Source organism: Kwoniella bestiolae, chromosome 8, assembly GCF_000512585.2.
Source record: "Kwoniella bestiolae CBS 10118 chromosome 8, complete sequence".
In the NCBI taxonomy this organism is placed as follows: domain Eukaryota; kingdom Fungi; phylum Basidiomycota; class Tremellomycetes; order Tremellales; family Cryptococcaceae; genus Kwoniella; species Kwoniella bestiolae.
This window is the reverse complement of record NC_089248.1, coordinates 891169-909199: the sequence shown is the minus strand read 5'-3', so window position 1 is coordinate 909199 and position 18031 is coordinate 891169. Positions and strand designations below refer to the sequence as shown.

The 18031-nt window shown below is 47.9% G+C and overlaps 4 protein-coding genes across 4 annotated transcripts; 2 read left to right on the top strand and 2 right to left on the bottom strand.

Moving 5' to 3' along the window:
* Positions 1 to 8084: 8084 nt before the first annotated feature.
* Positions 8085 to 8405, bottom strand: I302_108919 (uncharacterized protein; the record flags this gene model as incomplete). Its single annotated transcript, XM_019194645.1, has 1 exon — positions 8085 to 8405. One exon carries the CDS (start codon positions 8403 to 8405, stop codon positions 8085 to 8087), a length of 321 nt encoding a protein of 106 aa, XP_019043481.1.
* Positions 8406 to 10995: 2590 nt separating this feature from the next.
* I302_108918 (uncharacterized protein) lies at positions 10996 to 14356 on the bottom strand (the record flags this gene model as incomplete). Its single annotated transcript, XM_019194644.1, has 3 exons — positions 10996 to 11431; positions 11516 to 11657; positions 11767 to 14356. The coding sequence occupies 3 exons, from the start codon at positions 14354 to 14356 to the stop codon at positions 10996 to 10998; spliced, it is 3168 nt and encodes a 1055-aa protein (XP_019043480.1).
* A 676-nt stretch (positions 14357 to 15032) lies between these two features.
* I302_108917 (mitochondrial 37S ribosomal mS33 domain-containing protein) lies at positions 15033 to 15596 on the top strand (the record flags this gene model as incomplete). Its single annotated transcript, XM_019194643.1, has 2 exons — positions 15033 to 15480; positions 15562 to 15596. 2 exons carry the CDS (start codon positions 15033 to 15035, stop codon positions 15594 to 15596), a joined length of 483 nt encoding a protein of 160 aa, XP_019043479.1.
* A 703-nt stretch (positions 15597 to 16299) lies between these two features.
* I302_108916 (uncharacterized protein) lies at positions 16300 to 17574 on the top strand (the record flags this gene model as incomplete). Its single annotated transcript, XM_019194642.1, has 3 exons — positions 16300 to 16384; positions 16534 to 16853; positions 17239 to 17574. The coding sequence occupies 3 exons, from the start codon at positions 16300 to 16302 to the stop codon at positions 17572 to 17574; spliced, it is 741 nt and encodes a 246-aa protein (XP_019043478.1).
* Positions 17575 to 18031: the final 457 nt, after the last annotated feature.

Here is an 18031-nt window from a genome sequence, read left to right as displayed (position 1 = left end):
AGGTCCTCGTTGTGCCTCTATTCATCTGTATATTGTGCATGCTTCGATGCTTTGAGGATCTTAAACCTCGACACGCAGGTGAATGTCTGCTATGGTAGCTGTTTTAAGGCTTCTACGGCTTGCATATCTGCAACCAGTGAGGTCATATTCTGGTTCACGATTTCCTCAGGCATAATTCTGGCTGAGAGAAACGCAAACCTCAAGCACACACTGCACAGCAGCTAGGCATTCACAAGAAGATGTGATTCAAATTTCCACACAATGTATATTCCTTCCTGCCAGCTTTTAGCTCCCTAACGCATGTGACAGACATGTTGCAGCCACTGGAAATATTGCGACTTCCCACCGTACAGCCAATATAAGTCCCCTCGGGGATCATTCATAACCACCAGTAGCATCTGTGCACCGCCACTTGAGCGAAAGCTGTAAGGCTTGGGTACCCTCCCACAGCAGGCAGCAAGGCGAAGGCAACTCTGCATTTGTAATATCATGTCGGTATCGACGCATCATTATTCTGCACAACACACCAAAAGAAGGGCAATAAGTCGAGAAGACACTGCACGATACACATTGCGCGATCTAGGCTTTCCGGGTACTTGATGTCATACATAGAAGTAACGAAGCTATGGTTTCCCCATGCTGTACTTCTCGCCTGTACATGGTCTGGCCAAATCAATCCTTTTCGACATTTCCCCTGCGCCCAGCTTTCATGTCGTCCTTTCTTCATCTGGCCTTAGTGCTAACCCTACAACAGCCTAGCGGCTATTTTGGACTGATCAACATTTCTTCTTGCTTGAAAAACTGTACGGCTCGCTGAAAGACCTCGCCCTCTGTCCCTGAAGAATGAACACACAAGGGGAATAAGCCACTGATTGTCCTTTCAGGTCGCAGATGAACGGATTGGTACATACGTAGATGAAGATCGATTGCCTCGACTCGACACCATATCTGTTGGCCACTCACATCGCAAGGCTATACAAATCGCTTTGATCTTGAGACTCTTGAAGCTCACTCGTTTGCGTCGACAACTCTCGTTATACCCGCCAGTAATACATCAGCATATCAAGCTATCGGCTAGACATTTAAGCAACAGCTCAGCCATGGACAGCTCAACTGCTTATAGCGATACTGAGTCTGCCGATACCTAGAAGGACTTGAACGACCAGAGTTTTGTAGAGCAAAGAAGGAAGCGGCTCGATGATTGGGCCGGGGAGTCGGCAGGCTCATCACTGCTTGCCTACCTTCCAGAATCGGTTCGTAGTCACGACACCGACCACCCACCTGGATCCTCGACAGATCTTGGCTCTGAACCGCTGTAGATGGCGATGGGAGGGCTTACCCACGAACCAATTTTCCAAAACGAAGCCTCGAGAGTTGAGTCCAGCTCAAGACACGATAAACGACATCATATGCAGTCTACGTCGAAGGGGAAGGGCAAAGTGTCCAACTCCTAATTCCGGGCGGGATCAGGCGTGGGTGCTACCTTAGCTGACCGAGGCAGGGAGAGGCCGATTGCCTAAAGTTACTTGAGTAGAGCTGGTCCTGTGTCGTATCAAATGAATGTATAGAATGAATGAACCCTGATACGGCTCGTTGACTGCATGATGCCAATGCTGATCATCCTGCAATATAACGACGTGTGATCTGAGTATCGTCGACGTCGAAGTGATTGCAGTCATCGCTCAACCCTGAGGTCTGTCTGACAGTGATATTGACATTTCGCATCTCCATATCCTATAAATATGATTGCCATACAGTGATACGCTCCCGGACCTTTCCGACATGCAAATTGACCTATCGACAACCTTGAGCGAAACGAGAATCAGGTGTGGTATGGGACGCGCGTCTCGAAGAAGGGGGGGGGGGGGGGGGGGATGTTCAAGAGGAGTAAGAGTTCACTCCCCGCTACTTCCCGCAGATCCCCGTCCGCCTCCTGCTACTCTCGATTTATGCTGATTCCACTTCTCGCTACTCTCCGCTGCTCTCTGTTAATCTCGTGATTACTCTTGCTTCTCCCCGTGCATCCTCTACCTGTCCTGCTGGCTTGCCCCACAATCAGATATCATACTTTGGTCTCAGCAACAAGTCCCCGCCGCAAGATCTTCTGAACAACCTACTCCTATCAACGCAATTCACGTATCATCTAACAGGACAATCAATGGTTGGTGCTATTTACCCATTTTGTTCATCTCCCTTGTTTTAAACTTCCTATTTGATGATAAGCACACTGTCTCATCTCTCCGATGCATCATCCCCCGTGGCGCGCAAGACTGACCCAGATCGCCCTCATCCCTTTGTAGAAGAGCTGTTTCATCTCAGCGCCCGCCACTGATGCTCCAGCGGCAATCCCCCCGATGCCTGAGGAGCTGATCCCTGGAGGAACAAAGACTACTGTCCTTTCTTTTTGGCATCATAGCTCTACGGCAACTTATTGATGGGTAACGTCAGATAATCGAACGACGTATTCCTGTGCAACGCATCTCCTTCCCTTGAGAATCTTTGTTTCGACTCACCTTTATTGCTTTTGGATCTTTTGCTCTTTCAGCTTGTCTCGCACAGCATTTTCTGCCTCTCTTTTGTTTCACTCCCATTGTCTGCCCTTCTGAAACTTTTGCGTGCTCGAAATTTGTCACTAGGTGAAAACAGGTAGACTGATACTGTTCTGAAGTGCACCTCTCAGACATACTTCTTGAATTCTGTGGTCTCGACTTCAGAACCACCGATAGGTAGCCTTCTTGCACTGCCTTCAACCCCTAGCTTCTTTCTTTCTTGTTTAACCGCGTCATTGATGAATGCCGGCTTACTCCCTCCTGAATGCGTTAGGCGCTTTGTTGCCTATAAAAGGGGCCTCATGGACGCACCTTTACGTCTCGGGGGTGGCGATACTACGCAACGAATTTTCAAGCTCTTTTTCGTTCTTTCAAACTCTTTCATACTGACCCACTCGTACTCTGCCCACGACATCAATCGGCTAACGTGCTGGAAACTTCTGTGCAATTGAACAAGCTCTCCCCAATCATAACGCCAACACCGATCATACCGGCAATTCAGCAATGGCTTATGTGACGGCAAACTCTCGGGAACTCAGCCAACACATCCTGCAGAGCAGCAACACCGACACCGGCACAGACGAGCATGGAAACACCTTCTGGCAGCGAATGACAGCTGATCGTGAGAACATAGACGCTCTGTTCAGACAGACCATGAGTTCGGCACGGACACAGGAGCAGCAACAAGCTGCCATGAACACGCAAATGTCCCTTTATGAGCTCATGTACCTCAATGAGCGTGAGTATAACGAGAACATGCGCGTAGAAGCTGAAAACGGTGACATCAATGGCAACCACTAGTCCATTGACCTAGCCTTTTTCGACCACAAGTTTCGTTAGATGGCAGGTACGGCATGAAAGCATGTCTGTCATCGGGGGTATCGTGTCATACCATCGTCTTATTGTTGATAAACAAGTAGCGTAACTATGCAGTGATTCAAAGTTTGATTCACAGCTATGAACTTTGTTCCTGGCTTTCGGATGTCATTCGCTGAAACCTCTAGCATGGCGGAACAATCTTCAGATGTGACCGCACACTGTTTCGAAGCGGTCCCAAGAATGTCCCGGCGTAATTTCTCTAACAGCGTCTCGGAGGTGCATTCAGTAAACGTTCATCATGAATTTGGAGAGAGCTCGAGGCACCCTTGAACTTAACAAACCTTACATTCATCTCCCTACATCATCTTTGAAGGGGAAGGTTTTATACTGTAGTCAACCGTCGCATGTTGACAGGACTAGGTTCTAAGACGGCATCGTTTACGTCTTAGGGTTACATCTCGAGATCGTACATTCAGTTTGATCAGCATATATGCAGATTCAACCCGGATCTAGCGGTTTGAATATTTTACATTTTGCTCAGCATGAGCGTGCCAACTGCTTATGGAGGCAGCGTGACACTTTGTTCTTCTGAGGTTTCATCATCCTATTGAACTGGACATATCCCTTCAGGTAGGGATTCAAGGGTAATGCCTCATACGCATGTATTCGAAATCCGACTTGAAGATGGATAAAAGAGAAGCAATCTTTCTTTCACGTAGGTCAATCCGAAGTCTGCTTTTTATCTTCCTAACACATCAGATCGAACGTCGGTATTGAAAATCGCTCATTGTGGGATCAAGCATTCGGTATTGCGTAACTTGGCAGTTGAAATGCTGCCAATCTTCAGTACAGAGGTTCTCTAGCCACGCCAAAAATATGATTGGAAGACCACCTTTCCGCAGGTTCAAATGGCAACACCACGCTAAGCGAGATCAGAATGGAGCGTGCGAGCTTCATAAAAATAGAGCGGCACGGAACCTTAAGCCAAAAGAGAAGGAAAAGGATAGATCTACGGGCATTATTACTCCAAGCCAAGCAGCTAGCTCGCACCGATGAGCATCGAAGGACAGCGCTCACAAGTCGATGCGTTGTATTGAAGTCAAGCAGATGAGTTGACAGCCGATTGCTCCTCATATGATCGTGGAGTTCCGTGAAACCAAGCCTTACAAGCGTGACTTCTACCCGTCTGTGACAGTGTTGCAACAGCTAGATGGGACAATTATCTCGAATCCGACCCGATGAAGCGGAATAGCGATCCAAGCACACTGGACTGGGAGCGGGATAACTTTAATCTCATCTTATCAGTATTCTAGATATACCGACTTAGTTGGGACATGCCGCTCTTGTTCAACAGACTCTTTGCACCTTATCGCACCAACTGCCGCTTGTATCCATAGAAGGACTTCGGATTCTCAGAAAATGTAGCCTCTTGACAGAGACATTGATGTCTTTTTGTTCGATTCCTCTTACAGAACGAGCTCATGTCTGTGAAAATCGTTTCTGCTCCTTTGACAAGCATACTGTAAATGCCGTAAAGGTGCTTGTCGTACCAAGTGCCCTGTGCCGTCTTGAGTTGCTCTCAGAACAAAGTGCGGGCATGCGAGGCTTTGACATCACTTTCCCTTTATCGTTTCAGACACTCATTCCTTTTGATAGTATGGAAACCCTTTCTTCCTGATGACGGTTTTCAGTCAAGCATGCCACCGCCACGCACACTCATTCCGGTTAGTGATGTAGAAATGAAGGGCCCCCTTTTCAAAAAGCTTGACTGTCATTCTGCTTTTGTCTGTCATTTGTCATAAAGCAACTCGACACCAGCCGTTCAGGTATTTCTCTCTGTGAGTATCTAAGCTCGCCGACAGTGTGGGTATACGATCGACACCACTGATAAGCTGTTAGACGCACCACACCACGTACACTTTACGTTTCCCTCTCAGTTTAGTTAAGATTGTCTGAGTTTCCATACGGTGGTCCCAACTGGAGCGCTGAGAAACAGGAGGCAGCGACAATGTCAGAATAGCTATGGACAAGCTCCGATAATTGCAACTTCGATCGAGCGACACAATTATCGACGGATTTATCACGAGGTATTGAGCCGATCTCACTGACCTAATCGATCTGTTTCACAACGCGAAGAATCAGAGTCAGGCTGACGAAGAAGCATTCAACGGTGGGCGACTTACTGCAACCGTGCTGAAAACTTCAGTAGCACCAGAGTCGCCCACGATAGGCAGTGCCTAAATCGACTACAAGTGTTGTAAGGCGGAAGTGAGATCTCAGTCAGGAGCACGTGCCAAGTGGAGGTTAGCCATTCGATGATAGACCAACTCGAGAGGATAAGAATGATGGTCGATACTGTATCTTTAGTACCAAGACTTCACCAACCAGTAGAGTAGTATAGTAGCATACATCCTAGTGATACACACCCTTGCATACCAATCATACTACCCACCTACAAGAGACAGACTACATAAATACACTCCACAATACCCAAAGGAGGGGTCTACCACCTCCTGGCTCGAGGAAATTCTACGTGCAGGGGATATCCTATCATTCTCGTACTACAGCGTATCCTGGTAGTATAGATGTTATAGGCAGTATAGAAGGACACTCCGAGGGTAAAAATTCAAGCGGAAACGGCAAGGGTGTTACCGCGGTAATTTGATATCAAAGGAACCAATCCTCAGCGAAGCGAGACGGAGGACAACCCATTCGAATGGATAGGGCAGGTAGGGTACTGGGCTCACTCAGTTGGAGATGAAAGTGGACGCGTAAAAAACACTAGAACTCGCATGCGGAAGGGATCCGAGCGTTGCCGAGACTCAGGTCGACGCAAAGAGCATACAAGAGCATAAAATATGGGCACAGAGTGCCATGGGTCCGCCTTCGGTCTTACTTCAATTCCAGATGCTTAACACATTAAATATAACGATTTATTTCATTTATGAAATTCATGTTTTAGCGTTATAAACCTTACTTCACCACTTGCATGCGTAGTAGGACTTCACACTTTAGGATGATGTAGGACCCTGCCACAGACCTTCTGCCAACCTCTCTCTACGAGAATACTGTGTCATGTAGACAAAAGATCATGATTTCTCCCTTCACTTTCTGACGCTGAGGCAGACACTCTCATTACTTACTGTAGTGTATGACATCACCTGCATACTCATCTGGACCGTTTCCAACCCTTTGTCTTCCAGTTTCACCTGTGACATGTGGTGACACAAAAGCCACTACGTCATCGCAAATCTTTTCACAAATTGTGCGTAAAAGATCGACCCAGGATCATAGTTTCGATAGATCGTTGTGCAAATACATATTCACGACATCATCTGAGCCAACACTCGCCCAACAGTCCGTGCCAATCAGGTGAATATCATTTGCATTTGCGTCACGAGACTGCCTGAGCAGGAACACCTCTGATGGTAAGCTTACTCTTTTTATCGCTGTAGTCTATCCACGAAGACTACAATAACCTCTCCAGAATGTCAGATAATGGACAGGAATCTCATGGGCTCATGTCCCATGAGGGTGAGCCTATGGCCGAAATGACCGCGGATCATGCGGATGGTCCGCTGTATGTCATCGACCTAGCTGATACTGAAATCTTACTCTCGACCATGGTCTACCTGCAGCGTGGACTAGAATGAGAGACTCGTTCATGTCCCAATTTGAATTTGAATATCACCGAGCGACTAGTGAGGCAGAATGCGATGCTGCTTTTCGCAAATACTCCAGGGCCATCAAGGAACTCAATGAATCGAAGGCGAAAAGACCATCTTGTTCTCACCTCAATGACTCATTGAGTCGCCATGGCCTCTGGCTGATTGGACTTCTCGCTGGTGATAGGTGAAACACCAAACCAAACTTCTTACTTCATTCTTTTGATGGAATATCGAAGTCAAGGTCAGACGTTGGGGGTAATGACTTGAATGTTATGTGACAACATACAGTATCCGACATGGTTGGTGATGTACTGAGTCTCTCAGCCTTCGCCGGGTAGTGACAGGTAGGGACCAAGCCGCTTGTATTTGCACTTACAACTTCCTGTTCTAGTGCTCTCATATCTGAGCCTTACAACGGCCCAACACCTTATCTGCGTGCTTGCTCGAAAGTTCGACCACATCTCTCGAACAACGCAGACATAAGACTGGTGGCGAGCCCCCTCTCCCACCGAAGATCTCTTGACCTTTGAGCTGAGATGGAGAGTGATTCGAGGCGTATAGTCATTCACAGTTTTATGAAGAGCGAGGCCACCTTGGGTATGCACATATGTATGTCCCTCGGTGGTTCAAAGCCTTTGTTAGCTGGCCGAGCATTATGTACGCTACGTCAATTCAGTCACATTTGTTGCAAAGACCGACAGAGCTTTCATGAGCAGGTGTGGCTTTGTACTTCAAAATTGCATTACGTCCGATGGGTGGTCACAAACACTCGTCATCTTATGGGAATGCGATCACATATATCGCACGATGAGACGGGCACAAACAGACCACAGCTCTAGCTGGGGAAATTTGAGCAAAAATTGCAGAACCAGTCTGTGATTCGCCACCATTACATAATATTGGCATCTGAAGCTCTTTGCCAACCTCTATATACATTTATAATCGTCTTGCGCAATACTGTGATCGATCTGTCGAGTCTGCCTTCGGCCCACTCCGTCAAATACAGACCTCGTTCAACAGATATATGATCGGGACACATGACAAGCTATCACGACTTCAACGAGCCGGAGCAGTGACCAGCTGACAGTTGGGCGATTAGAGTTGAGAAAGAAACTGACGAATCGCGATCGATACCAGAGGCTGGCAGACTGACGGTCTCGACATGATCTGGAGCAGTTGTTGAAGACCTACCGGCCTCGTACAGGCGCGACGCCTTCCTGTAGTCCTCTTTGCGTTGCTCAATCAACTTGTTTGTGAGGGCGCTTTGACTAATGTCGTTGTCGCCATCGTCGGATATCACTAGAGTAGTGGATGTTACCCTCGATCCATCCCGCGAGGGAAGTTTAGGGTCTCTTAAAGCGGTGAACATTGTGTGTGGTTGATACCTCGAGGATGCGAGGATACAGCCAACTGTTTGTATACCTTATAAAGCCCGCCAGGCTGTTAGACCTGGGCCTTCTTGACTTGAGAATCTTGACGTGGCGCCCGTGTGGAGACTAGTGAGACAACTGGTAGCATGACATCAGCATGGCCCCGGGCCGCTGCTGACGTAGCAATCTTGTCTCTTCCCTTCATCTGTGTTTCCTCAAACTGCTTTGCGACCATCTGGTCCTTTCTGCTATGTCATAGAGTACATACGTCTGACCATGTCACTCAGCTATTCTGACTCTCTGACTTAACAAAGGACCAAACTGATCTTATACATCGCCGTCCCTACTGTATTCTTAGGCCTTCCTGCAACCAAGCTGCGTAATGGCGAGACTCGAGGCTAGAGTTGATGCTCTTTTGATGCTCGTTACCCACAATGGATGTGAGTGTGCTGAAATATGACACTACGGGGCATTAGGGACAGCCTCCTTTTATACCTCTCATGTAAACTCCTTTGGTCTATGTTCGAAGGACAACAAGGGAGGTAGATGCGAGTCGAGTCAGTGAGCCAAGACTTGACAGCTCTCCACGGTATAAAAGGCGTACACTTTGACCCCTACCCTGCCTTGCTTCTAACTGCTTCAGTTCTTCATTAATTTTTATTCAAATTTTATCCGTATTTAAGCTCGTATTCAGCACAGTAAGCCGTCCACTTTTCTTTGTCTTGCCTAGTAGGGTCTTCCGTGTCATTTGGACTCATCTCAAACTTGATAGCCTCGCAAATCCGAACAGGCCAACAACAATGCCAACATTGCAAGAACAAGCCAGCACTACCAGCAATGCGAATGACTCGAGAACTTCAGTCTATGATGAATGGGATGCGGAGCTGCCAATCACCCATGAGCAATGGGAGCGGTACCAGAACGATGTCACCCATCACTACATACGGGACCAAGCTGCAGCGCAATCCGTGGCCGAGAATGAGGACGCCTGGAGAAAATGGTGCGATTCGATAGATAAGAGCGCAAAGCAGGGTACAGTAGAATAAGCGGTGGTACATTAGTAGCCTCTTTCCGCCACTTCGTCTTCACATCTATCGTGCGCAGACTGAGGAGATGCGGTATCAGAGGGAGTGGACAGTATATGCATGATCGTGTCTACGCGTGGCTCGTACCCGTGCCAATCATTTCAGTGCCGACACAAGGCGTGAGGTATTTCCATGGAACTTCATTCTGATCATTTGTCAGTATAATCATGAGCATGTCCTGAGCTGGCCTGAGCCCGCTTCTCTCCATAGTTCCCACTCACACCGAGTCATTCTCTGTTGCTCTATTGCTATCCTTTCATCTCTCTCCTGCGTCAAATTCATCCCTTTCAAGGTAGCCTAGGATTCAACAACAGTCCCATCTTCAACTTCGAGCCATACGTTGTGAAAGGTTGTACGTCTCGCTCGCGATATGCGAAACAACAAAGATGATTTCTTCCCTTTGATCATACATCAAAGTTGGAGTCAAAGTCGAAGACGGACGTCAATGCAGACATCCCCGACATAATCGGCGTTGCACTGGTTCTCGCAGCCTTCGCCGGTTAGTAAATGACATAGGATCAAGCTGCTCGTCTTTGTACTTACAACTTTCTTTTCCCAAAATCCCATTCCGCCACATCATAGTAATTCTCAGAGCTTGTATGCGAGGTTAGACTTAAATCCTAGGTGATAGCTTAACAATGACGTCGTACGACGAACGACGACATGAGACAAGTTCAAGTAGCGAACCGTCTCCTACATGCACCCCAAAGTCAGCTTCATCTCGCAGTATCGGCACCCAAACCACCCAAACCGCCACCGACCCCCATAAGTTGACCCAAGAAGAGTGGTCCGAAATGGAACAATCAAGACTTGCGCAATACAACTCGGATATGAATGAAGCTCGTTCACATTCGGCGAAGATATCCCTTTGGGCCAAATATACCGAGTGGAAGAATGGACATCTTAAGATTGAGCCGAGGGTTGTTGATAAGCATTTTGTCGACAGTTGGCTTGAGACGCAAAATCTCTTGGACAAAATTAAGAGCAATTCCCCATACAGGGATTGGAAACGAACTCCGGAGTGGCTTTACAATATGAATGGATTATCAGGATACACTGGCGGGGGGGATTGACCTAACCACGCTATATACATCCTTTCTTTCTTGTTCTCCAGACTGTGCTCGGAGGGGTATGAGCTGGAAAATGATCATAGCGAGTATCATTACACAGTATGCACGATGCGTCATTCTCATAATCAGTATTCATCTGCGGCGGCAATCTCATAACTCGCTGATCGCATGGTACAGTGTATGTTGAATGCCAAATATCAGTGTATCGTCAGCGATTAATCAGCCCGGGTCAGCTTGCCCTCACCCCGTCATTGGTGAGTAATCGACATAGGTGCAGGAAGTAAGATACATATCCATCCGACATAAATATATCAATATAATCTATATCCCATCTACTGATCGTCCATCCTTCCCCAAAGCAACGAAGTCAGGCAGTTTACTACACACAAACGAAACCCATTAGCACATTTATCTTCCATATCTAGCCAAAACCATCAACTCACATAAACTTCCAAAACATATCTCTCCTCCTCCTTCAACTCCTCAATGAACTCCTCAGCCTTCTTCCTTTCCATACCCGTATCAGTCAAACTTCCCACAAGCGCCTCAAACACATCGGGTACAGGCCAAGTAGGTCCACAAAGGTAAAAGTAGGCCGCGTCGGAGTCTTTGCCAAGTAAGAGCTTGGATAACATCTTCTTATCGGCTGACATCTTATGTTGGATGTACGTCTTTGAATCGGAGTCTCGGGAGAATGCTAGACCGGCGTGAGAAATGATTCCACTTGAGATGTAGGCTTCGATCTCTTCTCCGTAGAGGTATTCTTGTGATCGGTATCGAGAACCGAAGTAGTAGATGAGGGGACCGACTTCGATTCCTTGGGTTCGTTGCCAAGCTCTGTGTTGCATGAAGGCTCTGAAGGGAGCGGCACTGTGATCGGGGATATGGCAATGTCAGTCTTATTCTCCTGTATGACTGATGACCTGGTGTTAGCAAAATAGAGCCATCACTCACCCAGTACCCAAACCAGCCATGATGATAGGTTGCTTGTTGTCAGGAGGTAGCTTCATAACGGAAGGTTTGATCGATACAGTCACCTTAGCTCCGGGAGCAAGAGCAGCGAGGTATCGAGTACATTGACCGAATCGGGGTGAACCTGCGATGATGAAACGAAATATTAGTTTTCGTGCTATTCGTTCCACATATCGGTCATATCGCTAATAGCAATATTATGGATGCAAGTTCAAGGAGACCAGTAAACTCACCCTTGTGATCCTTCCAATCAACCGTAACAATCAAAAGTTCGACCTTATCTCCCACAGCCTTCTGACTGGAAGCAATGGAGTAATGTCTAGGTTTGATCTCAGGGATCATACCAATCAAATCCGCGACAGATGGTCGAGCAGTCTTGTACCTGAACAAGACATCTGCGAAGGTGACAGTTTCCTTCTCGGCCATCTTTTGGAAGAGTTCATTCCCTTCCGGAGCAGAGATGAACTTGAGCGCCATAGCGTCGGATTTTGCCTTGGCAGTCTTGGACAAGGCCGCATAGAAGGCCTTTCCAGGTCTGCCGAAAAGGTCGACGTTCTGTTGGAGCAGTTGAAAGATCGTTCGAGTCTCGTTGGTACCCGCTTTGAGGGGGTTTTGGAAAGTGACGAGATCGTCTGGGTTGAGACCGTACCATGAACAGAAGTCTAGAACTTCATCGGTATCGTTCCATCCGTGAATACCTATAGCTTCTCCAATCTCATATTTCAACCCTGTACCAGCAGTATCGAGTTCCAAGTGGAAGACATTTCGATCGTAGGTCTGAGGTGTCAATCTTCGGTTCTCCGAGACGGTAACGAGGAAAGTTTCATCGGCCATGGAAGGTCTCAGGCCATTGATACTGGGGAGGTTCTCGTTTTCGTCCGACGCGACAACCTTGGCATCGGGAACAGCGAAAGCCTCTCTGAAGAACAGATGTCTAGCGGCTAATTCCCAAGTAGCGTCCAAAGGCTTGTCGTCAGAGTGGACATCAACGATACCTGCTTTACCAGCCAGAGCATCCCATTCCCAAGCGGACTTGAGCTTCTCAGTTTTACCTTCCTCCAATTCAGGTACTTCCCATCCGGATGGGTGCAACTCGGTAAGAGCAGCTTGAGCTACCTCGACATCGTCTCGGTTGAGTTGATGAGAGTGGAAAGCGTCGAGCACCTTCCATACCCCAGCGGAAAGCTTCTGAGTACCGGTGTAAAGCAAGAGGAAGGCGACTTGTTCTTGAATGGGGAGGACAGGAGAAGCAGACAAGTCGAGAAGGAATACTCGGAGGTTCTTGGATTTGATGGTGGCGATTTCGGATCGAGTGAGTTTAACAGCTACTTCCTCCTCGGACCATGGTAACTCGAGAACAACGAGAGAGCCATTCTTGGCGGAAGACAAGACGTCGGTAGACTTGAGGACGTTGGCGTCGTTGACCCAGGTGACATCGGAAGCTTGATCGAGGGTCAAGTTCTCGGTTGATGAACCAGTTGGAGCAAGTGAGAGAACTGATTTGACACCTCGAGCGGCGGATGAACCGAATTGGACAAGTCGAGTTTCGAGCGAGGGAGAAGAGAGGAACAAGTGGGAAAGTAGTTCAGGAAGAGGTGAGAGTGGAGAAGTGTAGAATGAGACGACTTTTCCGGGCAGAGATGCTTCTTTGGCAGGGAGGATGTCGGCAACTGAGGTGACCACCACCGATTTGACGATTGGGAGAACTGCCTTGCTAGATCCAGAGGCCGAGTAGAGAGCAGAGAGAGTGAGAGCCTTGAGGGCCTCAGCATCGGCTTTGGAAGCTCCTAACACCGAGATGGTCTTTCTCTCAGCGCTTTCAGAAGAGGTGAGAGCGTTGAAGACTTCCTCTGACGATGGGTTGAAAGTTTTGAACTCGAACAAGGTTGATCCAGCGGGTTGATTGTCGTAGATGTCCTTGGCGAGCTTACTGACTGGGAGGACGTATACCGAGGGAGCCGAAAGGTCGAAGGACTTGGTGGAGTTGATGGCAGCATCGGAAGGAGAAGGGAAAGTGTAAGAGGTGATCTCCCTACTTGAAGCAGAGGAAGATACTACATGAATGACCTTTCCAGCTTCGGTTCCGTATAACTTGGATGTGGTATCGACAAGACCGGCACCCGAGGAGAAAACAACTTCCCATCCTTCAGGTACGGAGAGAAGATCCTTCAATACACCTGAAGAGTAAAGACCGTCTTGGAATTCCAATTCATCGTTGACGATGGTGGTTGAAAGGTGAACAACGACGTCTCCTTGAATTCTCTCGAGGGAAGATAAGAGGTATGGGAGGGTCTTGATGGTGGCGAAGACTGAGAATTTGCCGGATGATTTTTGCGAGTAACCAGCTAATTCCAATCCAGCACCTTCTCGGGTCTGTAGTTGATGGATCTTTTGACCTCCAAATTCAGATAATCTACCACCGAAACCAACTTGTATGGCATCATCGTATACCCAGACTGATTCAGAGTGCTTCACAGCAAAAGCTTCTAAAACATCGATAGCGGACGAGTAGACCGTAGAGCCAGCTTTGGCGTGAGGGGTAGGTAAAGACGAAGCGAGCAAGTGGGAGTAATAGCCTGAATCGGTTGGTGAGGGAGCGGCATCTGGGTAGGAGGAATCGACCAAAGCTTTGTGTACAGCAGCGGCATCTGGTGATTTACCACCTGCTTCTGACACTGCTGTGGAGGTAGCCGAGTAGGGAGTAGAAGATCCGTCAGCATCGAGGTTGAGCCCGGCATCGTTCTTCATGTTGGCGATTTGGGATTTCTTGGTAGGGACACCGGGAGGCGAGGTGAGGGATGAGGTGAGGGCGACAGGTGCCATGGTGAATAAGGGTAATAGACAAGATAGAGAAAAGAGCAAAGTATGTGGAACCGCTCAGATGAGCTTTTGTGAAGATGAGAGAAGAGAAGAAGGAGAGAAATCAAGTGGCCAAATAGGATGAGAGATATATACAATGGATATGGCGTATCACCAAAAAGTTGATTTTTCAAGTAACGATACTGATATTCCGATTGTCGGTCTGAGGTGATCAGGGTAAGTGTACTAGGTATTCCAGATAAATTCATCGGGATTTGTGGGGCATCAAGTGGGACTAACTGGAAAATCTTGATCACGCAATCACTCGAGCCAGAAATCAAAAAAATTATTCGGAAAAAGGGATCAATCCTACAGTACACGTGGATCGGGCCAAAGGGATCCTCGCCTCTCGGACATCACCGCACCGGGTAGCCGAGATCAAGCTATAACATACATGCATGACGTGGTATTTTATGTACAGGATCCCCTCCCACGTGGTCGCTATCACTTTCATTCGATTGAGCTTGCTTGTGCTTTGTGAACATGGAAAAGTCAAAAGTTGGTCGCATGAAACCAGTCCACAATAGTCCAACATCAACATCAACAAAGAGCACAGAGTAAATAAAGACAACGCAATATTAGTCAGACTACAGCTATCACTCTCCTTTCGCTCCCAGAATAGTCTCTATCGCCCCTCACAATGGCACCAAACATCCATAACCTCCTCTCCTCCCTCCGTTCCCCAATATTCCAGACCCTCTCCAACCCCACCTCCTCACGTATGGGAACCAAATACCTACGACGCCGCCTACGAGGTCCGTCAGTCGCATCATACTATCCTCAACTCACCAACCCCTTCCCATCGATATCGGCACTAAACAAAACACACCCGTCAAACCCATTTGCAGGCTGGCAGGGGAATCCTCTACCTTCATCCTTGACTACGCCTGTTTCGGGTAAAGTGATATTAGAGAATCCTGTGTGGAAGAATGAAGGGAACATGTTGAGGAATTCGGAGCTGGTAGACGAAGGGTTCGAGGAAGTTAGTAGGAAGAGGGGTTTGGGATGGTTGGCTGATGCTACGGAGGTTAAGAGGGCTGAGAGGGTGAGAGTTAGGAAGGCAGCTGGTAAAGGTCCTCCCAAGAAGGGTAAGTGGTTCTGCTCTGATAATGCTTCCTCCCTCTTTGATTGCAATGATGATCGACTTATGCTGACTCCTGGTGTGACAGGTCAAGGAAGACGATCTCAGATGAAGAAGAAATAGACGTTGACCTAGAGGAGAGGAGAGATAGGTAGCATAGGTAGGTGGTACATAGAGTTTGAATGGGACACAGAGCTGATGAGTCACCGTCATATTGCCCGTGTTAGTGTTCACTACGATCGAATGCAAAAGCATTCACACTTCACGAACCGCAGCATTACCATAACGAGATCCTTTTTCACACCCTCTCTTGTCTTCTGTACTTTGACCATCACAATCACATCCCTTGTCTTCCTATGAGGGTTGAACCAGCCGGCATATAGATCCTTTCTGATGGATTACACAAGCGCTCCGACTAAGAAGATCTTGGTTTTTTGTCGTTGCCTTGTCTTGTGCTTTCCCACCGTTTCGCTTGCTGAATCGATACTGCAGTATGGTCACTCTTACTTGCACGGAGAACTCACCTCATATCTTTGCATACAGAAGGTACTGTGGCTAAACTGAGTAATCATGATCATCACCGAGCTCAACGGAAGGTACGGAAGTCTCGTCGGAGGATACATCCCTCCATGCCAAACAACCCTCAACCACCATCCCGCCATCCAGGCTATACCTGAAACTCAACCTCAATCGCTCTCTACTTCCCTCCGAGCGAATCTCCAATCATTTCAAGAATTTACCGGAGACAAAAAAGCCCTATGTAGTAACCATCAGCTCTGCCATGCTCAATAGCAAACGTCAGGAAGCTATAGAGCGGTATCCGGCAATGGCACATGTGAACTTCACATCTGCGATCCTCAATGGTGGCTGCTCCGTCGATCTGTCCTCGCCCAGTACGATCGGTGACGGTTGTGAGATCCTAATCAAGGATCTGAGTGGACGCCTGACATCCGACACTGCTCCCTTCGCGTTCGACACTAATCTCATGGTTGAGAGATCTGTCGCCTTGGGGGATTTACTAGGAAAAGACGCGAGCTGATCAATGCGAATATCCTATCAGGCATACAATCTATGACACTGACTATCCAACCGTCGCAAGATACCCAATGGGCAGGTGAAAGTGCGATAGGGTTCTCCAAGACCTCTCCTTCGATAGTGACAGAAGACGAGTATATCAATATCTATCAATCCCCGCGCGCCGCCCATCAAAGGTGGTACACCTCGCCCGGTAGGCCCGAGGAGGAAACGATCAAAGTTTCGTTGGTTGGTATCGTTCCTACTCAAGGATGGGGGACCGTGGAGATCGATGATATGATGAGCGAAGCTTTACGAGCCCCTGGGAACAAGGAGGTAAAGGTGAATTCGGCGTTGAGAATCGATGTGCGTAGAGCGTAAGCTGTCGATCTGGTCTAGTCTATCTGGATGCATGTGTCTGTGCTGTGGTGTCTGCATAGTTGTGAGCATGTGTGCAGGAAGAACTCATCCCATATACTCTCAAATCTGATCGAATCTCGCTTGATCGTCTGACGCTATACAGCACCGTAACCACACAATCTTCCCTAGAGTTCAAAATGTTGAGGGGTAAATCTTCTGCTACGTCATCAAGGATGATACTGTAACTCATAATCCTTTGAGCCACCTGGTCAAACACATTCGCCGTTCTTGCTTCTCCATCTTTTTGTGACGTCAAGAAAAGCTGTGCTCATCCCTTTTGCCCAACGCAAGATACGGACGCCGCATTTACTGAATCATCACGTCATGATAGACCTCTGGAAGATTGAGCTTCCAGGTACACCCATGCCCCGAGCCCACCTGGATGGATGAGGCCTTTCGAGGGGTTGTGGAACCTGGTAACGACCGAACCTCTTGTGTGCCCTCAATGAGGCCTCATCGAGATACGAAGTACTCCAAGACTTATTCAAGCAAAGGAAAATCGGTCAGCAATGCCAGCGCCAGGATTTCTTTGGCAGACTATGATGTTAAATTGGGGCGGAGCTACCTTCAAACGAAACGTATATTGGGTAGGCAGCTTAAGAAGTCTGGAAAACAAGTTGATACGACCGCTACATTCCAGGTTGATCTTGAACCTGCTACGCAATAACCGCAGAGCCATTGTGCTCATTGGGGGCTCAGGTACCTGGACTGTGGTAATGCTTGGCTGATATCGTTTCGGACGGAGTGGGTCAAGGTTTAGGAAGGGAGATGTGACACTTTTTCTGTACATGATTTATGACTTGGGGTATTACATGAGATTTGATAAATCTGCAGCGTAAAGCCGGTTGACGCAAACGTACCATACCCCGCAGATGACACAACTGATACCCATGGTGTCAGCAAAACCGTGTCAGCAGGAGAGGTTTTATCTGAGCGGACAACTAGCTGCATGTACACATCAGGGTTCAGACTGACTTAATTCCTGCTTCGAAAAAAGGGGGACAGAGTCAAAGTGAACGAGACCATGCAGTCCCGAGTAGAAGACATCGACTATCTTCTCGCTACCCCAAGTTGGGAGGCGGTGAAGTAGTCTCCTTCATTGCGAAAGCAAAGGCGTCATCGAA